Source organism: Ricinus communis, chromosome 10 (genome assembly GCF_019578655.1).
Source record: "Ricinus communis isolate WT05 ecotype wild-type chromosome 10, ASM1957865v1, whole genome shotgun sequence".
NCBI lineage: Eukaryota > Viridiplantae > Streptophyta > Magnoliopsida > Malpighiales > Euphorbiaceae > Ricinus > Ricinus communis.
Window position 1 is genome coordinate 7550182 of NC_063265.1, and position 27067 is coordinate 7577248.

The following is a 27067-nucleotide window of genomic DNA, read 5'->3' on the forward strand; positions in this document are numbered from 1 at the left end:
AATTTTTTATTTTCATCCATTTTAATTTAGTTTATTTAATTAAAAATATTTAGCATATTGAATTATAAAATTAATTTATTTTTATAAAATATTATAAATTTATTAATTATTTCTTAATATAAAAATAATATATATATATATATATTGAATAAATAATTAATATATTTCTAATAAAAAATAGTTAGTATTATGAAATTAAAAAAAATTGAAAAAGTAAATTTATGAATTGATAAGAATAATGAGTAGTAATTGTTTAAAAAGAAAATTAAATACGGCGGCAGGACAGCACCGTAAAGTGCGCCACTAGGCGGTTTTTTTATCCAATCCCATATTTCGCATGCAATCGAGTGCTGTGGCTAAAATTACTGAAGTACCCATCAATTTCAATTGTAAGGAAGGCATGACAGCACAACTGTCCCACGCCGTCCAACTGAATTTTGTCAACTGTGGACGATCATGATTCCGTCGTTGATTACCTTTTATCAAAAAAAGGAAAAATAAATAATAAGAGTTAAAAATTATAAATGACGTCATATAATGAGACGATGATGTTAGGTGACCTAGGAGTGCGGTATGTACCTACCACGCTGAAAGAGAAATTTTAACCCACGCGCCTGAAGACCTGAGCAGTCACGTCTGACAACTGACCTGGCACGTGGGTGCACGCGTGACGAATGCGCCTGGTATTTTGAATTATTTAATAATGGGAGGCGGCCTTTGGGATAAAACAAAGGGTATCTTGGTTAAGGTTAGCAGAAGGAAGGAATGTTTGGTCCTAATCAAATATGGGAACGATGATTCATGATCATACGAGGTGCGAAGTTAGGTCTTGGGAATTGGAAAATGCATACTTATTATTATTATTATTATTATTATTATGTATATGGATCCCATGATTATCATATACCATAATTACTCATTAATGAATGTTATAAATTGATCTGTCAACCCTCTTTATAGTTATAAAATTGAAGAAATTCAACCAAATACAAGATAATAATAATAATTACTTCTCAATTCGTTTCTTTCCTTGATAATATTACAAAATCTTTATATGTTGTGGAGGATTAATATTTTTCTTTTTACTTATACAGTGATTATTGGTATTAAAATTAGAGTAATTAATAAGAATTTTATGGCGTAATAAACAAAAAATAATAAAAAATAAAAAATCATCTTAAATAAATATCACTTTAGAGGTTTTCTTAAATGAAGTTTTACTTCAATAAATTAATGAAGCATTAATAATCTTTCTTTTTTTTCTTACTCTGCCCTTATTGATTATGAGTAATGATATATGAGTAAAAGTATCTATAGAATTAGACACAGAAAGAAACATAATGGAGTGAAATATAAAATTTATACTGCAATAACTTAGCGTGTAGTAATAAAAGCGTATTAGTTAAATTAAGTTTATTTCTTTTATTATTGTCAAAGCTATTTAATAAATTTCTTATGTAATACTCTTAAGCCACACTTACAATGGAGTTGAACAACAACCTAATTGATGTTTTAGCATGTAAAAATTAATGGAAAAGAGTTTAGATCCGAATTTCTTCGTTTACCATTTAACAATTTAATAATAATTATAATATTTTTATAATGAGTAACATAAAATAAATATTTTCCTTTATATAGCTCATAGTCAAATTAAATTCAATAAAAATATAAAAAGAATATAATTAAATAAAATTTGGCTTTCTTTGCTTATATTTAAATAAGATGGGTCTCATATGATGGATGATGAATAATAGGAGTCAATAAATTTTGCAATCCAATAAATTATCCAAAGGTCCATAATTTAATTTCTTTCAAGAAAGACATAAAAGCTTTAAGTATGAAGAGTCCATAGGATGACTTGAGAAATAAGGGATTGAATAAATAAAAGGAGGAGTCAAAACGCAAATTCTATATTGAAGTCAAATAATAAATGAGTAATATGTGTTATATTGATAATTATCCAAAATATGGAGTCTGAAATAGTCGCTTCGAGTTAATTAGGCACTAGTAAGAACGCATTAATTAGGTAAACAACTCTTGTCAAGAACATATCAAATCAAAGGGCCACAAATTAATTAGATATTCGATGCCTTTGCTTAATTGCTATAACCTTTGTATCTTGATAATCATTGGATTTAATAGGCTTTTATTATCTTATCTGCCTTTAGGGCAAAGCTTTGTGTTAGACCATGTGTGTTTTGGTTCTCTATGTTCGATTATTTTCCTACACAGTTGGAAAGGGGAGAATGATGTCCTCAGCATATGCTCATGTCGCCAAATTTAAACATGTCTAAATTTGGGTTTTAACATGATGACTTCACCTTTTTATTTGGTGCCTGATTCATAAAATTTAAAATGAGATACATTTCGTAATACTATTTTCAGATTTTCTTCTTCCTACAAAGATGGGTAAAATAAATTGTCATCTATATATATATATATATATATATATAAAACTATGTAACTCTTAACTTTACAACTTAAGTTATTCGAATTGATTTTCCGATCGAGTTCAATTATATAATACTAAACTCCAAATATTTGTGAATCAAACTATTATTTTTACTATTTATTTCTATATTTAATATCTTGTATTATAATTTAATTATTAATCAAATTAAATTTTGAGTGTTATTTATGTATTTTTAATATTTTTATCCAATTGATTCAAAAAATATAATTTTATTCAATTATTTCAAAATTTTAAAATATTTATACTTTTAAATTATTTACAAAAACAGTTTTTAGTTAATTTTAAAAGATGATATAGGAATCGACGGTGTTTACTAAAAGAATAAAATAATTTACCATAAACATAATAATATGATCATTAAGTGTTTCATATATGTTTATCTTTTTTATACATCTTACATCTAAATGTAATCAATCTTATAAAGCTTACTAATTTTGATTTTAGTAAATAAAATTAACTAGCCACGTCATTTTTTCATTATAAAATTTTAAAAATTATTATTAAAAAGTATTTTTAGAATAAATCAAAGACACAAGTATTTGTATTAATTTTTCATCAAAACAGTATCAAATCTTGTTCCATCTAAAATGAAAGGGCCAAAATTGTATCAAACGTAAATTGTATTGAATTTTTAATTGTGTTTTTATTAAATATACATACAGGAAATGTGCTGGATAATTTTATTTTTACTGTCCAATTTCTTTTACGAGCTAAGATTTGAAAAAAAAGAAGTTATTTTTACGATTTTCTTTTGGAGCTGATTATGCTATTCTTTTACTATTTTATTAGTATTATATTAATATTTTTTTTAATAAAATTATAATAATATTATCTTCATCATTCATCCCTATCAACCTTTCTATTATCATAAAGTCTCAAATAATTGCTATAAACACAAAAACTACTATCCTTCTTTGAATGACTTTTTTGGTTTTTTAATTATACTGTTATATATTTTTAACTGCGTTTTGATATATTTTTAATATATTATGATATATTTTTTAAATACACATATTTAGATCATCAAAACATACTATTTATAAAAAGATATATTATATATTATTCAATTTATGAATACTAAACATAAAAATACAAAATAAAAACAAAAACATATACTTTATTTGATTCGATTGGTTTCACAATTATGAAAAGTAAATGATATCATTTTATATTTTTATGTATACTTTTGGTATTTTAGCTTAATGGAATTTAAAAAAGTAAAAGGTTATAAAGTTAAATTCTTTTGAAAAAGATCACAGAGAATTTTTTTGAAAATAAGTCGTAAAATTAAAACTTTATATAAAAGAACATATTTCATGAAATTTCTTCTTTCTAAGTTGTATTTAAATCAGTCGGATGTCATTTGATTTTAATATTTAAAGAAGAATAAAATTATATATAATTGACTTTAAAATATTGAATATAATAATTTTTAATATCTAAAATTTTAATTATTTTTTATAAATAAAATTTATAATTTATTGATGAATTGAGGGAAATATCAAGCTGTTGAATCATTCTCAAAAATAAGCAACAAATAGATTTAAACTTGAATAAAGGAGTAATCCCTTCATTCCAATATATGTGTCGTTTAATGTTTTTTGCTTAGGAATTATATACACATATATTCCTCTTATAAATAAATAGGTTTCTTTTTTTTTCAAAATATTTATATATGCTTACAGTTCTTTTATAACTACTATACACGTCTATTAAAATTACTAATAGAATTATATTAAAAAAAGGATTATGTGCTTTGATTATATATCATAACTAATCATTACTCTTTTCTTGTTAGTTGAAATATAATATGGTAATTTAAGATTATAAGTTAATTTTTAAATTTATTATTAAGTATCAAATTTGTTCAAAATTAATTTTATTATTAAATTAGCATAAAATTTTATTTTTAGTATTTAACTCAATATTTTTTTACTTGTTTAATTTAATTATGAAAAATTTAAACGTATTAAAAGTATTTTTTATTTAATATTATTAAATTACTATGTAATTTAATTTTAAATTTTAATTAAATTAAATAGTTAAAAATTATCATTTTTATTAGACACAAAAATCAAAATATATTAAAAATAAAAAATTTACTTGAATTAATTTCATTTAAATGATTGATAAAAAGTCTCATTTTTAATATACAAGATAATCAAGATTTTTTTTTATTAATAGTGAATTTATCAATTTAGTGTCGAAATTATTTCACTAGATTAAGACCTAATTATTTAATTCTAATATATAAAAAAATATAGAGACGGACTCATATATTAAATCCAACCACATGAGTAAATAGTGTTTAATTCAAATATTGAATTTTTTTCAATTTGATACAACAATCTTAGTTTTTTCTCGAATAGCGGTACTTTATTTCGAAAAAAGATTATTGAGATCTCCAGCGCGTCTCACTTTGAGCGAGCAAGGCGGCCTAACTTATTATATGAACTAGAGCTCTAATAATTAAGGTTTGTTACATTTAACTTTAGGGTGTAGTTGGCTCGTATATCATAAGAGACACATCCCTCAACCAAACCGGATGATGATTAATACTTAAATATTATTTTTTATTAACATTTAAATTCTCAAATATTTTAAATGTAATCATATATTAAAAACTTTAAATATCATAATAAATTAAATTAAAAAATCTATTAAATTATATTAAATATTAATATACTAAATGATCAAATAGATAAAGTCAAAATATCTAATATATTTTTTTGTCTATTTTTATATTTAAATATTATATTTTGAATATTTAAAATTCAGCTCAAATGTAAGAATATTTATTTTTGAAAATAAAAAGACTTAAATTTTTTTAAATTAGATGAATTTTTACCAGGATTAATATAAATTATGTAGTCAATAGCATGGTGGCCGTGAATGAATAAAAATGATATATATCATATTTTGAGAACATTTGAGCTGAGTAGCAAAGAAATGAGAAATATTAAGTTTAAATGATGTTATATTTAATAGGAGAATTTATTATCCCTCGTTGGCATAAAGAAAAAGAAGAGTCATAAATTTTGGAATTATAACGGAAAGGAGTTGACAAGCTTTAAATCATGCAATGCAAATACTAGGGACCAGAGGTACGGATTGAAATAAGGCCCAACATAAAACTCCCTTATCTAAGTAGGACGCTTCATCACTCAACACATCACTCCCTGTCCATTTCTTACAATTTTCTTGCTTCTCAATTAACAATGGCGGGAACTGCGAATTTCACTATTTCTTCTTCTTCTTCTTCTTCTTCTGCTTATTCCATCTTTCCGACTTCATCATCATCATCAACTGCTTCATCGCTCTCGTTCTCTTCAAAACCCTCATTTCTTCCATTGCGGATTTTCCCTAAAACACCTTCGCGTCCCCCTTTTCCCAGTATTATGGCTCTCAATCTTGAATCTTTATAGTTTAAAACTCAGCATTTTTCTTCAAATTTAAATTTCTGGGTATTATTGATGGTAATTGAGCAGTACTGTTTGTTCTTGCAGGGATATATGCATTGTCCAGTAATGATATCAAAGTGGGTACCAACATTGAAGTCGATGGTGCTCCTTGGCGTGTTTTAGGTATTTTTATGTGTTTCTTTTTTCTGTTTTATTTATTTAGTGGGTTGTGATCTATCATACACATTTTTGCCATCTAATATGGCACGGAGGGCATGTTTATTAGGCCTAGAAATGATATGGGAAGAAAAACAGATGTCAATCATTTTTGAGATAACTAAATAGTAACATAACTTATTGGTATTTGTACAAATTACGTATAGACATTTAGATGTCGTTTCCACTAAAATTCAAACTGTTTAAATGTAAAAATATCACATTAGAATCTTATTCCAAGAGTCGCATTCTATTCTTAATCCAAAGATACAAAATGTAGTTCTCGATAATCTCTACTAATTCCAGCATCCGGTGTATAATGTTTCTCACCTATTACCTAAGGGCTAGGCCTTGATATATGGCCCTCATCCATATACCTACGCTACTTTGTATCTTATTACTTTGGTGTTTATTTGCCTTTGAGTAGAGTTTCTTCATGTGAAACCTGGAAAGGGTGCAGCATTTGTCAGGACCAAAATCCGCAATTATATAACAGGAAATACTGTTGAGAAAACTTTTCGAGCTGGATCTGGGGTAATTTCTTTTAAACTGAAAATGGTTCTACTAATATAATTCCATGTGCCAGTTCATTTCTCATTTTATATGGAAATCCCTAGATGTTAACTTGTATTTATCCATTGTTGTTTTTAATTTGCACAAGTTATAGTTAGAAAGTGCATATTAGTTAATACACTGGTTGTAGATCTTGTGAAGGTGTATCGGCTTCTGAGAGGACAGGATGCTTCAAATGTTTAAAGAAAACAACAATCTAGCTTGTTCTGTAATTAACAGTGATTTAGATGAATAAGTACAGTTGTTTTTAATAAATTGTTTAGTGCATCATTAATATGTTGCACTATTACTATCTGCTACAAAGGGTTGTAATTATAGTGGCTTTTAGATTTTCTGTCTACTCATGTCAGTTCAATCAGTATGAGATACCAATTGTTCAATATGTGTATGTTTCTCTTTTATATATTTGTGCATTGTTATTATCAAATGTATGCATGCAGAAATTTGTGACAGCAAACTATTAGCTCTGATTCTATGATATTTAGGACTCTGAGTATATCCTATAATGATAAATCAGCAATATCAGAGAATAAAGCTTTAGTTTGTGAGGCATAAAATTCCGATTTCGTTAATGGCTTGGATGATTTATTTGGAAATTTCTGTTTCCTTTTGCTTGCATCCTGCATATCTATTTTTTTTTAAGCTTGCTCTGTTGATACTGTACTATAAAGTAATGAGTAATTGCTTCCTTTTTGATTTCTTGGATTCCCAACAAAGAGTTCTAAATTCTTTGACAAGAGTATATCATGTCAGTATCAACAATATAGTTATTCAGTCTCAGTCTTGGAGGATGTTTGTTCAGGTTTTCTCATGTCTTTTTGCTATTGTCTTTTCAGATAGAGGGGGCAGATGTATTCAAGGAGACAAAGCAGTTCACGTACAAAGATGGTGCTCAATTTGTCTTCATGGACCTGGTATTCCCTTGGTATCTTTGACTAGTTCTTTATGCTATAGTTTGTTTTATGGCAGAGATTCTTACAATCTTCTATTCTGCCATCGCCCTAGGATTTATAGTACTTAATGGTTCTGCATGAATACTCTGTACTAGTTAAAACATTTTTTGTTGAATTGTTCAATTATGCAATGGTACTTAGTAGTAAACTTGAGCTAAGGTCTTGATGGTTGGTTTGTCCCAGTTAACGTGTATTGAACCAATTTTTCTCAAGTTTTTTCGCTACTCTTTAATTTTATTTGACCTTTACAGAATACTTTTGAAGAGTATCGTCTCGGTGAGAAAGATGTTGGTGATAAGACAAAGTTTCTGAAAGAGGGAATGGACTGCAATTTGCTGTTTTGGAACGGGAAGGTACTTCTCTATTTCTCTGAACTTGGCGAATTTCCATACATTTATATGAAAAGGCATTATTATTTCTAAGAACTTTCGAGATAGTTTTCTGATAAGAATTTTGTGCTTAAAAGATGATCATTACGTTTTCTTCAGAAAAATGCCACTTGTGGCACTGATTATGGTGGCACCACCTGATGAAAACTGAATAATATTGCAATTATTGGAGTTATACTCTTTTAGTTCACACTAGATATAAAAACATGTGATATATGGTTGGCATCTATTCGCCAGAATTATTAGTATGGTTAGCTATCAGTTTGCTCTTATGCTTGCAGGTTATTGATTTTGAACTTCCAATCACGGTACAGTTGACTGTAGTTGATGCCGATCCTGGCCTCAAAGGTGATACTGCTCAAGGTAATGTCTTCTGGCTTCATTCATGGAAACTCATCTATTTCTTGTATTCTCTAGATGCAAATACTTATTGGCTCAGTTTATATGCTCATAAATGTATGCAGACTCCTAATATGTGCCAAACTGCCCTGGACAGAGTAAAATGCTTATAGTAACAGATCAGAAAACCAGATAAACTTGCTCCGTTATTATCATTACTAACTAGGTTTAGATAATATCAATCTGAAGTGACCTGATTTGTGCATACCCCGAGTTTTCTGGATCAGCACAGTTGTGACGGGCAGGTCGAAATGAATTTTGAATAGTCTACCAGAGATGCACAATTTACGAATGTAATAAACACTACCAAATATGCCAATGCAACTGTTAAAAAGTCATAATTTTTCCTTAAGAAATTAATTTAACAAAGAGTGGCAAAAAAAAAAAAAGACGAGATAAAGCTTGAGACAGTCTTTTTGCCACTTCTCATGTGATTTTATGGTATATGTGGATACATATTTATATATGGAACAAGGCTTGTCTTCTTGGTATTTTTCCAGTTTTGCGGAACTATTTATAGGTATAGAATGTATTTTTTTTTAATTTTCTTTAGCCTTAATATTGGAGAAACAAACTGGTATGACAGGTGGATCAAAATCAGTTACTCTGGACACAGGAGTTACAGTAAATGTTCCGCTGTTCATTAATGCTGGTGACGAAATATTGGTAGACACAAGAACTGGTCAATATATGAGCAGGGCATAAGTTTCAGTTCAGACTTCAGAGTTCAATTTTTGCATACTACACTCGGATAGCAGAAGATTTCCAACCTGAATTTCCATATTTTTAGTAGGGGGAGTCAATTAAGCATGTATTAACATTTTGGAAAATTTGCGTAGGATATGGTTCTTTTTGTTTCTTAAACTTAACACAGGCTCTGCTAAAATTACCATTTTTTTTTTTTTAATGTCTCTGACACCCAAGACAGAAAGTAATATCATCAGTCAATTCTGGATGAAGTTAACAACATTAACCTATCAAGCAATTGGATAAATACATATAATTGATGTTCAACATTTTCTTATTGTTGGGGCTTCTGGTTGGGAACCACACCTCGGACCAGTGCTGCACCATAGACATTAGAAGCAACCCTACACATTCCCTGTCTATTCAGTTCACGAATCATGATATCATAAGATGTTATACTTGGGAATTTACGTGTTTCAAACATGAGAACTAAGATTGAGAGTGCTTTGTCAACTCTTCCCTCTTTGCAAAATGCCCGAATAACAGTGTTTATGGTGATAATTCTCGGAACATATCCATCTTTGATCATCCGGTGTATATTGGACAAAGCATCATCAACCTTCTTTCCCGTTGAAAAAGCCTGGATCACTAGACTGTATGTGCTATGGTGGATAACAACTGTTCTTTCCTTCATTTTCTCAAACACTTGATATGCATCATTTAATAGTTCGTTATCCTTCAAGAATTTCCTACACAAACCTCTCAACAAACTGTTCATTAACTTCTCGTCAACCTCAAAACCATTTCTCACCATTTCCTCATAAATTCGAAGCGCTGTTTTGATCTTTCTCCATACCAACAAACCATGTAGCAATGTGCTATAGCTGATAATATCAGGCATACAATTTCTCTGTTTCATTTTCTTTAACACGCCAACTCCCTGCAGTGGCCTCCCTTCTTTGCTATACCCATCAATCAGAGTATTAAAAGTAACAACATTTGGTGTCAAACCCATCTCTATGGCTTCATTTAGCAACTGCATTGCCTCCTCTGATCTACCCACTTTGCAAAAACCATCCATCATAGCTGTGTATGTATAAATATCTGGTTCTATAGATGATTTCTTTATATCTTCCAATATTTCATATGCTTCCTCTACCTTCCCTATATAACACAATCCTTTCAACAAGCAATTGTATGTTTGAACATTTGGTTGGCATCCAATTGTATTCATCACGTCAATAACTTCATAAGCTTTCTGTAATTTACCCTTTTTGCAAAATGAATTGATCAAAGTGGTGAATGTTACCACATTAGGGTTTAACCCATTTTCTAACATGCGGTCTAAAACCCTTTTAGCCTCATCAGCATCATTTCTCTTGCAATGACACCTGATGACGATTGAAAATGTCCAAGAATCTGGGACTAAACCAAGAGTGGATACATCAGAATACATATTCAACGCGAGGTCAAGCTCATTGGCTATGACTAAAGCCATGAGAAGATCATTGAAGTCCGATATACTTGGAATTTCGCCATCTTTTCCGAAAACGTCGAGAATTTCAGTTCTCCCTTTGAAGGGTAATGCTCTAATTGCATCCAATAATTTCTCTACCTGCAATCTACTAGCTTTCGCATCAAATTTCACGCTTTCTTGCTTTTGTTCTTTAATTCTTAGGCCATTATGTTTCTCAACTAGGCCGATTCCTTGCTTGTGAATCAAATGGGATATGTCTTTTGGGTATGAGAAAGATACTTTCTTTTTGTCAGCAGGGATCATTGTAGATAATGATAATTTTGGAAAGAAAACAAGGTTGCTACCTGGGGATTTGCTGCAGTTTCCATTGTAAGATTTGCTGAATACAGAAGTGTTGCCAAGTGAAGAAGATTGAAGAAGAATTTGAGGAGGTTGAGAATATGGTGAAAGCATCAGTACCCCAGCGAGAGACAGAAACGGAGATATGGTTTTGAGTAAAAGATAAAGGCATATAAGATTTCTTTTTCTTTTTCTTTTTTCTTTAGAAAACATACAATTTCTTAATCCTATCCAAAAAGAGAACAAGGACCCAATTCATTAAAAAAAAAAAAAAAAGAAAAGAGAAGAGAACAAGGAGTGTCATATATTGTCTTCTTTAAAAATTACTATAACCCTTGTGTTATTATTGTTACTTTTTTTATAAACCCTAATTAATCATTAAAAATTCTTAACTGACGGTTTAATTCACTGACAAGATTAAAGGGCTTGATTTAAAAAAAGAAAACAACAACAACAACAATATCCCTTCTTATCTGATTTTAGTACTAGTTTAAAAGAATATATATATTAAAAATTGCAATGCAGAAAAATAGAAAGAGTTACTATAGCTGTAGTGTAATAATTATTTTTCAAGAGCATGCAGTAAGTATGATATCATAAGATGTAAACATGACCATAACCTGGTTAATTACCCAAAACAAAAATAAGCTAATTTTCTTTCGTAACTTTCTTTGTCTAATTAACTGAGCTCGAGGTTGGAACACAGCTCTGTAACTCCAATATCAGAAAGTGGTAATGCTCTTTCTTAATTCTGACAAATAGAATACATGAGAAATAAGACAACATTCAGAGCCTTAATGATCTGCTAAGAGCTTTCCATGATTTAGCATTTTTGGGATCAGGAACTTCCCTTTTAACAGCATCATCAAAAGCTGCACATTTCTTGGCGCCCTTTCTACTAAAAATCGGTTTCAACAACTTCTTTAACATCCTATTAAACCCTGTCGACCCACCAAGCCGCCGCCCTTGTCTCACCTGCTTTTTCACCAATGCGGGTGGCGGTGGCGCCTCCCTATTTAACGGCGGTTGGAATCGAGACCGACCGACTCCAGGTTCAGACAAACTCCTACCGAGCATGGCTTGGTTGAGCTGCACTTCAAATGAGAGTCTTTCAAACTGGTCCAAAAGTGTGCTCTGGTCGTCACCAAATGTTTTGAGAACCACCGCAAGCTCGTCCATTAGTTTCATTTGGGAACAAGATAAGTGATGGCGTTGATCTTTAACTTGTTTATAGAGATGGGGACATAATATGGAAGATTTAAAGGGTTCTTTTTCTTTTGCCTTTTGAACGTGGCTTAAGGAAGCTGAGGAGTTGTTTTTCTTTTTTCTTGTTTTTGGAAAGAATTTAACGAAGTCGAGCTGATCATGAACTGTGAGTTCCTTCTCTAAGTGACCAAAGTATCAACCGCACTTGCATCTGCATAGAAACTGGAAAAGCCCTTTCAAAAATGTTACAGTAACTACTTGTCCCTGTAATTAATATGCTTTTATTGGAATTTGAATTTGCTTCTTTTTCCCCCTTTCTTTTTCTGTAATTCGAAATTCTTTAAATTTAATAGTTTGTCATAAGTTGCTGAGTTCACTACTCATCGTAAAAGATTTTGAAATAGTATAAACATTCTATAAAATTTAATTATATATTAAATATAATGCCCTCAGTGTTCTTTATTAAATCTAGATTATAATTCAGGTAAGAAAAATTTAGATTATAATTAATGGTTTGAATTTTTAGTTACAATTTCGAGTCAGTTTGATTCCTTTGTTCCCCAATTGATAGAATAATATAGGAGCTTCTAATTGGTTTAGCTCTTTACAAGAAAATAAATGAATCAAAGACAAAGAAGTAATAATAACTAGTATTTTAGGTGAATTATGTATACTGAGCCGAAAGCATTAGTCACTGGAGCTGACCAAAGTTTATAAATTGACCGTTTCGGTTTTAGCAATTGTCTTTGGAATTGATCAACTTGACTCTAATTAATTTAAAATTTAATTAGAATAATTTTTTCGAGTTAGAGCTGGTTCCATCAATTTCATCTAAACAAATTCATCCCTAAACTCTTATTCTAATTTTAAGCTGGTCCAAGTTCGGTTTCCAAATATAATCGTTTTGAGCATAGTTTTCGAAGCAGCTAATAACAAGGTCTACGGCTCATAAGCCGGTCCGGGCAGCTGGACAACAAACTTGCACTTTATTCTTCCTTGTTGTTATATTGTATGATGTACAAATATTTTAGACTTATTCCTTAACAATGTTGTCTCGTCCTTCTTAATAAGCTTGTTTCTTACAAAAGTGGGTCGATTCTTATGCTTGCTTTAGGAAGGAGAGTTTAGAAAAAGAAGCTTACATGGAGTAGAGCTAAGCGTTGGTCTCAATTTCTGATTGGTCTGGAGTCTGGAGTCTGGTTTTAGGCAGTCAAAAGCTGCATAGAATATCAAAAGCAACGTAGAAGGACAAAACTATCATTCCACTCGAAAAACACAAAGCCTTTGTAAAGCCAAGGAGTTGTCAAAATAAGTCAAAACACAAAACTCTATCCTTTTCTCATTTGTAATTTTTCTTAAATGGTTAATAAGCCCACAGAACAACAGCATGACATGGGCCATGATTCGCATAAAATTTTAAAATTAAAAAGGGAACTTAATTCAAATACGGGCCGGGCGTGATCAATTGATGGGCCCATAACCGAGTTGGTCTCTGTTAGGAATCGTAGAGTGATTCAAGAATGTCACACCACACGACTCAAAATCTGAGCTTGCGTTTCGCGCAAAATCGAATTGTTAGAACCCTAAATTATCTGCTGACTGCTGATTCCATATATCGTTTTTTTTTTTCTCGCTGAAAGAAAAAGGGAATTCCTTTACTTGTTTAATATCTAAGCTTTAGTCCAAAAAAAAAAAAAAACAAATCACTCCAGTTACATTTCGTTTTCGAGTTCTCTAAATGAGTGCAGACTGCTGAGTCAAGTTGTTCCTTTTTCAAGTGTAAGAAATAATAGAGAATTTGTAACAATGCAAAATCGCTTTTATTTTGAGAGGATTTGATATGATAAGGTCGGGTACTAGAATGGATAGAAATGGAATGGTGACAGTGATCTTGTTGTTGTTTTTGATTGTCGCTGCCGATGTTTCGAGTGCTTCTGTGCTTTCGACTTTTCGTAGATTTCTAACTGTGGCTACTACAACACCACTCGATTCAAATCAAGTAAACGTTTTCTTTATTATTATTTTCTATTTTCTAATTGTTTTCTTCGGGAAAGCGATAATTAATGATTTACTTACTGTTTGTTTGTTTGTTTTAAGGTTTCTCCATCGCCAAGTCCAGATCCTATACAAACTCGCGGTTCTAAAACGACATCAAATGAGACAACGACAGGCTCAAAGGTCAATTCAAAGGAATTGAACAGTAATACTGACACAACACGCCCACCTCCTATGTTAGTAAACGAAGGGAATAATATAAAGAATGAGAATAAAACAACAGATTCGCAGTTGGAGATTGGTCAGAATTGTAGTGGAATGCTTAGATTTTGCAGGGATGACGCCTCATTGGTGGCTTGCATTCTTAATTCTGATCCTGGTAAATTCGAGTTACTACTAACTACACATAGACTTTGGTGACATATTGTATTTAGCTTCAAGTTACATATAAAGAAACTCTTTTGGTTGCATTCGTGTTTTGGATTGCTGAAAAAATAAAAGGGGTATTATGAACTTGGCATTAGTTATTAGTTTGTGATATTAAGTTATTATCTTAGCTACCTGTTAATGAACTGCAATTGCTAACTACAGTTACTTTTGACTGTATTGGGTCTTTCAGATAAAGGATAATTTTCTTGAATTTTGGGGTTGCATTTTAAAATGTCATATATCTCATCTGTCAATTAATGAACATAAGAGCTCAAACTCTTAAAGGGCATCAGACCTGATTACACAAGTATTTTGTTGTGGGATTTATTACTGCATTTGCCTAGAGTATGTCTTGTTTGGCCTACAGAGTTTCATGTAGGATTGCCTTAATATAATGCTTACACTTTTATCCTCACATTAAGCCTGTTGAAATTTTTAGAGCTCTTCTAATTGTATGGTTGAACTTGTGACAGTCCTAATTAGATCTCACATTTTAAATGTACCGTATTCTCAATGTAACTTCTACGTATTCTTTTCTTAATTAAGAAAATCACACTGTATTTTGAGGGCTGCTGTCTGTTAGCTTTCCCTCTTCTCTCCAACTTAAGGTCCAATAGTATCTCATAAAAATTTATAAGGTTCCGGTCCTGAATTCTTATATCAGTATTTTTTGCTTTTCTTTTGTGATATATGCGAGAGTTTTATGGTATGACTCACAGGTCCTAACATCATATAATAATGGCCTGATTGCATAGTCAATCCTTCGGCATTTATTCTTCAATATTTTAGATTCACTTAAATGAAAGAAATAAAAATTGTGAAATTTTTACCTCTATTCAACTGATTATGATATATGGTTGTTAGGAAGTGTGGGTGATGAAGATATACGCCCACTAAATTAGCATTTCGGACATGGGAATGTTAGGATTCACGTATGGGAATACGATTGGGTTGGGTAAGAAATGTGAATTTGTGGAAAAAAAGCAGCATCTGCTAAAGATAAGTTGAGGGTATCAATTGAGGTGGTTGAGCTTTTCTACTAGAGAATAGGTAATGTATCACCATTAAGTTCCACTAGAGAAGCCAAGAGGTAGACCTTACATGATTGATAAGCAGTGAAAATATTTGCAGCTTTACTTTCTTAGATATAGTCCTCAACTTAGTGGAGTGGAATAAGAAAGATCTGTAGTGGCTCAACTTAATTTAGCTCAATATGCACTCAAGTTGAAAGAAGTTTCTAATAGTCAGAAGTAAAATTCGTCTAGGCATGTGCACTCTGACAGGGAGAAATACTATAGAATAATAGCAGAACAGGCTAGTGTTTGGATCTTTGTCAATGATTGATAGGGATTTTCATGAAGTCTAACAATTGGAGCACTAGCTTACCCCCAAGATCTAAGGAACAAGGAGTGTCCTGTGGCATTGTCTTAGGTATCTCTCTTTGGCTGATTCTCTGTTCCCTCTGAGTGGGAGGTAATTTTCAGGATAAGATTACACTTCTTTGTTGGCTGTCTGATTAGTTTTGACTGGATTGTACCTAACATTATTTTTCCATATTCATTGTTCTTTGTATGGTTTTTTTTAAGCGTTTTGTCTCTCTTTCTTTCTTAACTTTACATTAGGCTAAGGATATGAAATTGATAAGCTTCAGGTATGCATGCTGTAGATGTCAAAAACTTTATTCTATGCTAATAACCAGGTCATGGTAGCTGCCTTCTTCTGCAGACTGCTGAAACATGATGTGATTTCTACTTGTGATGTGCACTAGCATTTGTTTTGAATACCATTAGTTAATCATACGTCTCTAATATACTTCTTCTGTTCTTCCAAAATACCAAGCATATTAAAATCAAAGATGAAAATCTTTTATAGTGTATTAGCAGGTGCACATTTCTATGAAGTCATTAAGCAATTCTCAGTACTGCGTAGTTATCTGTGATAATAGCACATTTCTACTGATACCCACAAACCATTCTTTATGTAATTTAGAGTAGATTCTTTCATCCCTCTCTCCAATAAATCCGTACTTTTAGTAATTAAATGTATGGGTGTGTTATAGCTAACAACATTTTGAAAGTATGCTGAGTTATTTCTGCTGCAATATCAATCAAAATGTATTGGAGCTTATGCTATTTTATATTTAGTATTACTTGGCCATCTTTTATGAAGAAGCTTAACAGGGTTCTTTTATGCTGAATTGAATGGTCAATTTACTCATTTTCACTGCCTTTTGACTTTCTGGCCTCTATAGTATGCACATTTAGAGCACATTGGCAGTGAAAGAACTTCATTTGCAGCTGTCTTACTTGTTCTCTATCTGTAATATACTTGAAAATTTTATGCTGTGATTACTAAATTGTGTTTGTTGAAAGAGATGGTTAAAAGATTATGAGCCCACCCCTGGATTTATCCTATTTATGTAGATCTTGTGCATTTACTCTCAAAACAATTGGGTACTTTTAAATATGTCATCAATTAGATAGTATTGTTCATGCAATGGTAAATAGATGTAAAATATCATGTAAATAAAAGAAAAACTATAGATCTCCAACTAATGTGACATTTGATGTGCATGATACACTTGAATGAAGTATTACAAATGGTTAGTTCACAAGTATGTGACAGTGCAAGAACTCCTATAACTTAGACATTTGTGATATTTGTCATTTTCATATAATCATCACCTCAATTTTCTTTATTTTTTGTAGAGTACAAAAAGTTTGTGATTCTTGTCCAAAATGAGGGAGAAAGCAATCTGAAAGTGGACATTTCTGCACCAAATCCTGATGAAAGTACATCATTTGCAATGACCAAACACCAAACTAGCAAGGTATGAATTGTTTTTCTGTTCGGTTGTTTTTCTTTAATTCATATGGAACTGTCATAAAATATAGGGAAGTCCAACATGAGGTTCGCAAGGCTGTGGCCAGTGAGACATAAGAAAACCAAAGAAACAAAAGGGCATTAAATTTAGCTGTTTCCAAACTTTTGGTCCATGTCAAGAGCATGATTTGAAAGTCAGCAAGGCCACATAATGTCTTGCAGCTTCTTGAGCTGAAATAACTGAATCACTGCATGAGTAGTAATAACTGGGAAGATAGAGCTGAATATATCATTTGGAGTTTTAGTAGAAGTTTAGTTGCGATGGATCAGGCGGACGAGGAAAAAGTTTGGGCAGATTGTGGAATCCTGGCCTTGTTTTGCAATGTACCAATGAAAAGGCATTGATCAATAATACCAGCATTGTTGCATTAAATGACAAACATTTGCAAAATGGGTGGAGGGACTTGTATATTAGGGACACCCTGGGTTGGGGGGAGGGAGAGAATGCTAGGGACTGGAGGGTGGGTTGTGGAGAATGAACAGTGAGCACATTCAAATTCTCTATTTAAATAGATTGCAGTGATTGAGTTCATTAGTTTTAGTTCAGGTTCCACTTTTGGCATGCTTGTAAGCAGAGTTTCTTATTTGTTTTCAGATCAATTTAAGTGTTGGTGACAGCAATCAAGTGATATTCAAAGCTGGAAATGGGGAATGTGTTCTGCACACAGATATTCCTGTATCCCAAGGAAACATTTTCTTCAACCTCCCTTCCTATGACAGACTAATTACTCCCATTAATGGTGCCTACTTCTTAATTGTTACGGTGTTAATTTTTGGAGGCATGTCGATTTGCTGCTTGTTTAGAAAGAAGAGACAGCAGGATGGCATTCCTTATCAAGAACTTGAAATGGGTTTGCCAGAATCTAGTTTAGCAAACAATGTGGAAACTGCAGAAGGTTGGGATCAGGGTTGGGATGATGACTGGGATGAGGAAAATGCGGTGAAGTCACCTGCCGCAGGCCACACAGGAAGTATCTCATCGAATGGCCTTACTTCTAGATCTCCGACTTCAAAGAGAGACGGGTGGGAAAATGATTGGGACGATTAGAACATCCTCAGTAAAAAAAAAAAAAAAAGAAGAGTACAGAGACTTCTCCTGCCCAGGAGAATCGAGGTAGGAGAAATAAGAGGGAAAAAAAGAAAAAACAGATACAGAAACACAGGTGAAGAACTCTATTGTAAATCATTCTCACACTTGAAATGCTGACTTTTGTACTTTCCATGTAACAATGAGAGTCTGGGGAGGATATTATCATTTCTGAACAGAATTGATGTATCTTTCTGCCTTTTTTGTGAAATATAAACTGTTCTCGAATACTTCATTAGATTTTATCAATTGAATGCATATGGTTCTGTTCGCCTTCTCATCTACTTAGGCTATGAATTTTCTGCTATTGATTTTTGGTATAGACGTGTGAACTCAACTCAGGATTAGCAGTATATTCTGTAGGGGTCGGGACACAAAAGCAGGAGCAAGCAGTGGTGCCTGTCATTTCTACCCAAAGTGCACTTCCCCACTCAGGTTAGCTTGCTCCCATCATGGATAACGGGATAAATGTTTACTTCGCCTTTTAAAGTTTAAAATTTTCATTAATTTGGTCACGTCAACAACAGATTTGTGTCCAAGTTCCTGAAGCGTGGTAAACCCACGAGTCTGCTTAATCACTATTCCCTGCTGCTAATTTTCTGCGACAGTCCGTTGGTCTTTGGATGAAGGCTTGTGCTAACTGCGAATTCATTCTGTTAATAATTAATACTAACTGTATCATCTTCCTCTGCGAAATGCAAAATATAAACTCAGATTAATAAATGAAAATCTAAATCCAATTATCAGCTGACGCTACAAATATTCCATTCGCATGGCATTTTATTTTGAAAAAAAAGTAGTATTTATGCCAAAATTGCTCTTCATTAGCTGAATTATGTCACTTCTGTTACAAAAGAAATTAAAAAATAAAAAAGCCAAAATTGCACCAATCCACAATGTGATGGTGTACAACAGTAGAAATGGCCCCCGCAGAATTTCGACCATTACACAAAGTAAAAGGCTGGGGGGGGGGGGGGGGTGAAAGAAATTGACATTCTGTCTGTTGACAGAGCAGAAAGGCAAAAGGGGCAAAAAGGTAAAATTATTAGTCTTTCTCTAATTTTGTATGCATAAGGGAACACTAAATATATGAAGCTGTTTCTCCATTAATTTCCCTTAATTGATTGTTAAAACGCAGACTAATTAAGTTGAGGTTCATCTGACTTCATGGCACATACACCAATTGTTTGTTGGCATGTTACACTCTTTCTTCTCTGTATTGCCACATAAATCGAGTTGCTTAAATGATGGCTATCTTTAATCTACAGATGTATATTTGTTACATGCATCAAGTGTAGCCATCCCTTAACAGTAATGGTCATGTTTCAGTCATCTCTTTATTCTTAATATATCTATATTGATTCTTACAATTTTTTATGGTGCATTTCTGCTGTTAAATGACTCATGTTTACAAGCTCAACTACTTGTTCATATTAGACTAAACAACCTACAGTCAGTTGTATTATACTTACAAAAAAAATAAAGGATAGATAATAACGATTAAATAAGTCACAGATATATAATAGTTATAGAATTTAAAATATATATCAATATTTTTATATTTTAACTTAAGGAGATGTTTGGTTAAGCTGTGTGAATAGATGGTGAATTAGTTTTAATCGCGTTTGAAAAATAAATTTTTTAGAAGGGAAATGAAATTGAAGCGGAACGATTCTTTCTATTTGTTTGTAGAAATTGAAATTTATTACACTCCAATTTATACTGTAAAAAATCTCAACTCATAAAAAAAAAAATATATATATATATATATATAATTAATTAATATTTTTATTTCTATAATCATAATAAGAAAATTTAAAATTAATTAATTCCCATTCTCCTCTTTTTAATAAAAAGTTATATGTAACCAAACACAATAAGATAAATAATTTTCTTTTTTTTCCTTTAAAGTACTTTCTCTTCTTCTCTTCTTTTTATTGCTATGCATAGTGGAAGAGTTGTGAAGAAAAAACTTTAAATTGAAACAGTTGTGAATTAGAATTGTTGAATATACCAACAGCTACCAACTATTGTTGAAGTAGATTAATCAAACATCTTGGCATAGTTCCCGATGAAAAGCTATAAACTGCTCTTGAAAAGTTATGTCAAACACTCTCCAAAGTACTTGAAACATATGTGGTTGATCCAATATCAGAATGCAATGGACTGAAATTAATTAACTCATTCCCGTTTAATAAACATATTTTTATATATTTGTGTGCATCAATTTTGTAATCCTTATATCCAATATTTCATTGCGAATTCTTTCTCTAATTCTTGCATAAAGTTTTCAAGTCATTTTTCTTTATTTTATATCTTTAATTACAAGTGGATTAAACCAAATATAATATGTTAGATTGAATAGGAACCAGAAGAGTTATAGTTTTGATTAAACTTGAATTGAGCACAATCATTACTATTTGGTACGATGATCGAGCTATATCATGTGTTTGCTTTCGTGCAAAATAAGATGTCTAATCCCTTGATTGATTAAAAAATATGAGCCAATTCCAAAATTTGCAAAAAGAAAAGGAAAAAGAAATTATTATTAATATATTTTGAAAAAAAAAAAACTCATATTTTATGGCTCAGCATTCAAAGTAAAATCACAAAAGGGCAAACTCATGTGTAATGTATCGTTCCCTTGTGGTCGAAGCAAAAGTTATATAAGAAATTAACTTCTAAATTACACATAAAGATAATGAGTAAAGAGTGCATAAAATAATTCCTCTAAACTATGAACACTGAGAATTGAATTAAATCAAAAGGGAGACAAAGAAGGAACATTCATTCTATGGGTTCAGAACCTTCCTTTTTCTTTTTCTTTCCTTTTTCACAACACTGTTTTGAGTATTTGTTAGCATTAAAAATAAAAATAAGAAAGTATTGAAAAGTGGAAAAAAGACCCATTATTATTATTTATACAAGAAGCTGTCAAGCTTTTTCCCCTCATAAGGCAGAGGCAATAGGCAATGAAAATCATGAAAAAGTTAGGTCACTCCAAAAAAACACAAAATGATTGCCATGCACTAATATCGCCACTCAAAAAGCACAAAAATGGTTGCTTTTAAGATGCCCATGTGACTTGCTTTGATGATGTCCAATGCCCATTTTTTATTTTGAATCGGTGCTCTTTTTGGGTCCAACTCCATTCTGATTATACCAACATACTTAACATCAAAGATTTAATTATTAAATCTACTTGCAGATTACAGATGGGTTGTTTAAAATTGTATTAAAAGACACCATGCCTGAAGTAACTTTGAAAGAGTGCTTTTAGTAGTATGATTAGCATGGGTTTGGTAGAATTATAAGTGTCAATAAAGACTCTTTGTTTCAAATGATAACTGTATTTTGACCTTTTCGCACCTGAAATTGTTTCAAGTACACTTACAAGTGTGAATAAAGCAAGAGACTATTTTATTTAATATCATACATTTTAAGTACCCATTTTGAGTAGTCTGTCTATGTAGTCTTTTTTAAAATTAAAAAAAAAAAAGAGAGAAAAAGGAAGATATTGACTTCAATTTTTTTGCTTAGCTTCTTATTTAATTCTCCTTTCATTTTCTTGTTTCCAAGAATTTGGTCCCCAACCTACAAGGCACAGAATAATGACAATTCATTGTAAAACATCTTCCCCTGCCCTCTTTATCTCTCTCATTATCTCAAGACTATTTTTAAGTCCTTGGTTGGCTGATATGAATTTATCATATTGCCATCCTTGCATCAATTCAGTGCAGTCCCCATGGGACATTAATTAGCAAGCAGGCATGTGGGGTTTAACTAGGAGCTGAGTCTTTGCATTGGGTTGAATTCAACAAATGACAAGTATAAAGTCCCACCAAAAGAAAATGAAACAAACAAAAAAAACAAAATTATAATAACAAAACAAAAGACAGATTCAGTCAAGTATATTATGGTATATAAGTGAGAAATATCATTGACATGATACTTGAAGTGCCTCGTATCCAGCCGGTGAAAAAGAATCCGGTAACAGAAACAGTGATAAAATGAAATTGAGGGTAAGGGAATACAAGAAAAATGATACAAACAAAATTACAACATTAAGTATTTGAAATGGGAAAAAAAAAATGGAAGGAGCATTATCTTCTTTTCTGCTTTTGAACAAACAAACCGGATTCTTCTTCACCAGAGAACATATATATGTTTTTGTATCTTTCGTGAACTCTACAGGTTCAACTCATTCCAATTCCTCCTGTCCCTCTGCAGGACACTGAATCAACTCTAAAATATTGACCACTTCCTCCATGTCTGGCCTATTCGATGGCACTTGAGATGCACATATTAAACCAAGTTTTATCACAGGAATTGCCTCATCTGCTGGAAAATTTCCTAGAAGCCTTCCATCTACACATTCCTCCACCCTGCCATTTTCTAGAGCTCCCCTCACCATGTCACACAGCACCACCACATCATCCTCCATGTACTCTACTGGTCTCTTTCCTGTCACCACCTCCAAAACTAAGATCCCAAATCCATAAACATCACATTTCTCAGTTATCTTCACAGTACGGCAAGCAAACTCAGGAGCCATGTAGCCCAATGCACTCTGGATTTTGCTGCTTAGAATGCAACGGTCTAGCATTGGCAACAGCCTTGCCAGGCCAAAGTCTCCCACCTTTGGCTCACCAGAGTCATCTAGCAAAATATTGGTTGATTTAAGATTATAGTGAATTACATTCATTTGATGCAAATGGGACAGACCTTTTGCCATCCCCAGAATAATGTTAAATCTTCGTCGCCAGGATAGGCAGTTTATGTTTGGGCCATCATGCAGATGCTTATACAAACAACCACTCGATATGTATTCATAAATAAGGAGTTGCAATGATGGAGTCCAGTAATAACCTTCCAGTGCCACCAGATTATGGTGCCTGATCTGTCCAAGTCTTTTTACTTCCCTCTCAAATTCTTCTTGGGACTTTATCAAACTTGAAACTGTGAGCTTCTTTATGGCAACTGAACGACCATCTCGAAGTATTGTTCTGTAAACAACTCCAAACCCACCACGACCAAGTTCACAGTCCTTGTTGAGTAATGCATGGGCACCAGCAACAAAATCAGCATCACCAGAAAACATGACAAGCTTGCCATAGTTTGGATCATTGGTTGGGGAACAACTAAAGTCTTCCCCCCCTGATAAGGTGAACGCGACAGGAGTTTGCATCATAGAGGATCGCACATGGATGTTGAGAAGAGATATAGCTATCACGCCAAGGGCAATGAAAGCAGCTGCACCAATAGCAATGAGGGCAGAGATGCTAAGTGCAATTTTCCGGTGATTGCTATTTAAAGAGGATCCATGGGCAGAGGTAGAAGAGTTAGGGTTTAGAACAATGGGCTTTGGATGGACAGAAGGACAGGAGCGATTGACAACAGAACCACATAGGGATGGATTAACAGAGACAGATGAAGGAGAAATGGTGTTGAAGAAACCCCCTAGTGGTAGCTCACCATGTAGGTTGTTGTGAGAAATGTTGAAGGATACAAGGCGAGAAAGATTTGTCAGCTCCTTCGGTAAGCTTCCAGAGAGATTATTAAAGGATAAGTCCACATATTCCAGGTTGCTTAGGTTTGCAATGGCTGCAGGGACCGGACCAGTGAGGTTGTTATGAGATAGAATTCTGAATAATTAAAGAAACGAGCACAAAGGAAAATCTGTTAGAATAATCACAAAGAAACATAGTATTAACAATAACAGTTGATCTATAAAGTGGGAAGAAAGGAAAACAATTAGACAAGTACAAAACTGCTCTTTTTCAACTATCTAATTAAGGCATCAAACCAAAATTTTCCAATAAATAAATAAATAATTTGAATTGCATCAAATTGCTCAACAACATTTCCAATTTAAGATTCATAGGAAAAATATAAAAATAACCAATACCAATTATTCAATAAAAACAATCACCATAAGAGCACAATCGAGCATTGTCAATCAGGTCCTGCATGTATTTTGCTCATACATAAATTGGCAACTTGGAAAGTCTACCAAGACTTAGAACTCTCAGATCATAGTAGAATCCATCGCTTTTAAATAGCAACAAGAATAAATCAATGGGGAGAAGGAAATGTTGGAGCAAGAAAGGACTTACAGAGATGTTAGAGATGAGCAGTTTTTTATTTGAGTTGGTATGTTTCCAGTTAGGCTGTTCTTTTCCAATCTCAGCTCCACTAGTGAAGCTGCTCCCCCAATTTCAGAAGGAATTCTTCCATTCAGCTTATTATTACTGAAATCAAGAACTTGTATCATTTTTAATTCTCCTATGCTTGATGGGATAGAACCAAAGAGTCGGTTCCTCGATATATTGAAGAGCAACAAGCTGCTAATAACACCAATATCAGCTGGAATTTCACCGGATAAGGCATTGGAAGATAGGTCCAGGACCTTAAGACCTTGTAGAGAGGATGCCAATGAGGCAACTGAAGGATAGTGCATACTCCAACCCAGTCTGTTCCCAGAAATTGAGATACTATGCAAGCCCATTTTGAAAATCCATGTAGGAAGAGTACCAGATAATCGATTCTGGCTAATATCTAGAACCAAAAGGTTAGCACAATTTTCCATCGACTCTGGTAACCCTCCTATAAGATGGTTCATCGAAAGATTCAATTCCTTTAATGTATTAAGATTCCCTATTGAAGTTGGAATCCGACCAGAAAATTTATTGGCAGAAAGATCCAGACTCTCAAGAGTAGGTAACTCCCCAATCCAACCAGGAATTTCTCCCGCAAATGAATTGCCTCGCAATCTAAGTGTAGTGCAAGAACCAAGTCTCTGTAATGACTCAGGAAGGCTGCCAGACAAAGAATTCTCACTAAAATCGAGCATTTTCAGAAGCACACAGCCTCCAATATCCACTGGAAGCTGTCCAGAAAACCTATTCTTTTGCAGATGAATGGCTCTCAAATCATACACATTAGCAATCCCTCCAGGAATCTGTCCGTCCAGCAAATTATCCGACAAATCAAGAGACTGAAGTCCCCTCAAAAACCATAATCCAGATGGTAATTCACCAGAAAGCTGATTAGATGAGAAATTAACTGCTGCCAGAGAAGGGCACCAGCTCAAAGATTCAGGAATCTGCCCTGAGAGATTGTTTTTAGCAAATGAAACTGATCTCAAGGATCCACATTGCTTAAAAAACTCATCAGGGATAAACCCTGAGAGTTTGTTCCGACTCAAGTCAATAACTTGTAAACCCCCGAGCTGAGAAAGATCAGGGTTTATGGTACCAGTGAAATTGTTGTTTGACAAAGAAAGAATCTGAAGAAACTGAAGGCGTATAAGGCCACGGCCAATGTGGCCAGAAAGAAAGAAGCCATCAAGGGCAAGCTCAGTAACTCTCTGGGTTTTAGGGTCACATTTGACACCAACCCAGTTGCAGGGATTCTCAGAATCTTCATTCCATGAAGTAAGTTTAGACTCTGGGTCTTGAAGACCAGCCTTGAAGACTATTAACCCAAGAACATCATCATTGAATGTAGGGTCTGAGGAATGTACAAAAAAGGGAACCAAAAGAAGAAAAATGCAAAATTTGAACATTTTAAAATTCATTTTCAAATTTTCAAACAAATGAAACTGCTATTAGAAGCTCAAGGCCTCCAGGGAAAGATTCAAATAAGTATTTTCAGTGACATAGCACAAAAGGGCGAAGCCACCCATGATGGTAACAACAAACTCTTGATGTATAAAGAAAGAATGGCAACAAGAAATAGAAAGAAGGAACCTTTCACGGAGGTTAGAACCAACAATTAGATTTTATTTTTTTTGGTGGGCGTTCAAATTTTGGGATAGATAAAGAGAGAAAAAAAAAAAAGTTTGGGTCCGTACAAGCAAAAGGGTGAAGCAGTGAAGCAGCACTAGCACAGAGAAAATTTAAAAAAAAAATAAAGAAAATTTAAAGAAATGATTGAAGGTGCAAGTAGTTCTTAGAAAGAAACCCAACAACACTGAAAGAGAAAGAGAATGGGAAAAAGACAGAGAATGCGTTTCTTTGTTTTGGACCAAAGCAAGAAGAAACAAAACAAAATCAACAAATATATACCCACTTTCCTATTTCAACTGTTACTTCAGTTTCTTTTTCTTTTATTCTTTACAACTATTTTTATTTTTATTATTTTGTTTTCCAAATCTAACAATAACTTACAAAAACAACAATCCAAAAAAAACATATAAAAAAACCACCCATGAAAAAAGAAACACTTTGATCTTCAATTAAACTGACATTAATTCTTTTGTTAGATTAAAAAAAATGCAAAAGAAGCAGAGAAAGAAAGATTGAAACAGCAGTAAGAATCGGCTGCGGCGGCGGCGGAGGGTTCGCCGGGAGAGACGGAGAGAAAAAGGGGGTGGTTTTAGATACGGGAAGCCCTAGGTGCCATTAATGTTGGAGAGAGAGAGAGAGAGATAATAAAAATAGCGATCATGCCGTGAGGAGTGGGAGTGAGTGAGGGATGGGTGGGAGTAGTAGCAGAGGAGAAAGAGAGAAGAAGAAGAAGAAGTAAATAAATAAACAAAAAGACAGAGTAAAGTTCG

The 27067-nt window shown here is 32.7% G+C and overlaps 5 protein-coding genes across 5 annotated transcripts; 2 read left to right on the forward strand and 3 right to left on the reverse strand.

Annotated features, from left to right (window-relative positions):
* The first annotated feature begins 5593 nt into the window (after nt 1–5593).
* On the forward strand, nt 5594–9273 carry LOC8274933 (elongation factor P). Its single transcript, XM_048370012.1, has 7 exons — nt 5594–5866; nt 5980–6057; nt 6518–6624; nt 7500–7577; nt 7868–7969; nt 8287–8368; nt 8991–9273. The coding sequence occupies exons 1-7, from the start codon at nt 5692–5694 to the stop codon at nt 9107–9109; spliced, it is 741 nt and encodes a 246-aa protein (XP_048225969.1). The 5' UTR covers nt 5594–5691; the 3' UTR covers nt 9110–9273.
* A 58-nt stretch (nt 9274–9331) lies between these two features.
* On the reverse strand, nt 9332–11148 carry LOC8274934 (pentatricopeptide repeat-containing protein At1g62910). Its single transcript, XM_015725069.3, has one exon. The coding sequence runs from the start codon at nt 11118–11120 to the stop codon at nt 9426–9428; it is 1695 nt and encodes a 564-aa protein (XP_015580555.2). The 5' UTR covers nt 11121–11148; the 3' UTR covers nt 9332–9425.
* Nucleotides 11149–11456: 308 nt separating this feature from the next.
* On the reverse strand, nt 11457–12594 carry LOC8274935. The gene has a single exon (XM_002528644.3). The coding sequence runs from the start codon at nt 12093–12095 to the stop codon at nt 11694–11696; it is 402 nt and encodes a 133-aa protein (XP_002528690.2). The 5' UTR covers nt 12096–12594; the 3' UTR covers nt 11457–11693.
* A 1035-nt stretch (nt 12595–13629) lies between these two features.
* LOC8274936 lies at nt 13630–18787 on the forward strand. Its single transcript, XM_002528645.4, has 4 exons — nt 13630–14112; nt 14211–14487; nt 17246–17367; nt 18016–18787. The coding sequence occupies exons 1-4, from the start codon at nt 13954–13956 to the stop codon at nt 18466–18468; spliced, it is 1011 nt and encodes a 336-aa protein (XP_002528691.2). The 5' UTR covers nt 13630–13953; the 3' UTR covers nt 18469–18787.
* A 3601-nt stretch (nt 18788–22388) lies between these two features.
* On the reverse strand, nt 22389–27067 carry LOC8274937 (leucine-rich repeat receptor-like protein kinase PXC2). The gene is made up of 2 exons (XM_002528646.4): nt 24624–27067; nt 22389–24152 (listed from the first exon to the last, which is right to left on the reverse strand). The coding sequence occupies exons 1-2, from the start codon at nt 26084–26086 to the stop codon at nt 22709–22711; spliced, it is 2907 nt and encodes a 968-aa protein (XP_002528692.1). The 5' UTR covers nt 26087–27067; the 3' UTR covers nt 22389–22708.

Coding starts and splice junctions, on each gene's coding strand:
- LOC8274933 (XM_048370012.1), top strand. CDS start 5,692: ATGGCGGGAACTGCGAATTTCACTATTTCTTCTTCTTCTTCTTCTTCT. Junction 6,058..6,517: donor TGCTCCTTGGCGTGTTTTAG/GTATTTTTATGT, acceptor GCCTTTGAGTAG/AGTTTCTTCATGTGAAACCT. Junction 7,970..8,286: donor TGCTGTTTTGGAACGGGAAG/GTACTTCTCTAT, acceptor TTATGCTTGCAG/GTTATTGATTTTGAACTTCC.
- LOC8274934 (XM_015725069.3), bottom strand. CDS start 11,120: ATGTTTTCTAAAGAAAAAAGAAAAAGAAAAAGAAATCTTATATGCCTT.
- LOC8274935 (XM_002528644.3), bottom strand. CDS start 12,095: ATGAAACTAATGGACGAGCTTGCGGTGGTTCTCAAAACATTTGGTGAC.
- LOC8274936 (XM_002528645.4), top strand. CDS start 13,954: ATGATAAGGTCGGGTACTAGAATGGATAGAAATGGAATGGTGACAGTG. Junction 14,113..14,210: donor CACCACTCGATTCAAATCAA/GTAAACGTTTTC, acceptor GTTTGTTTTAAG/GTTTCTCCATCGCCAAGTCC. Junction 17,368..18,015: donor CCAAACACCAAACTAGCAAG/GTATGAATTGTT, acceptor ATTTGTTTTCAG/ATCAATTTAAGTGTTGGTGA.
- LOC8274937 (XM_002528646.4), bottom strand. CDS start 26,086: ATGAATTTTAAAATGTTCAAATTTTGCATTTTTCTTCTTTTGGTTCCC. Junction 24,153..24,623: donor TGCTCATCTCTAACATCTCT/GTAAGTCCTTTC, acceptor TTAATTATTCAG/AATTCTATCTCATAACAACC.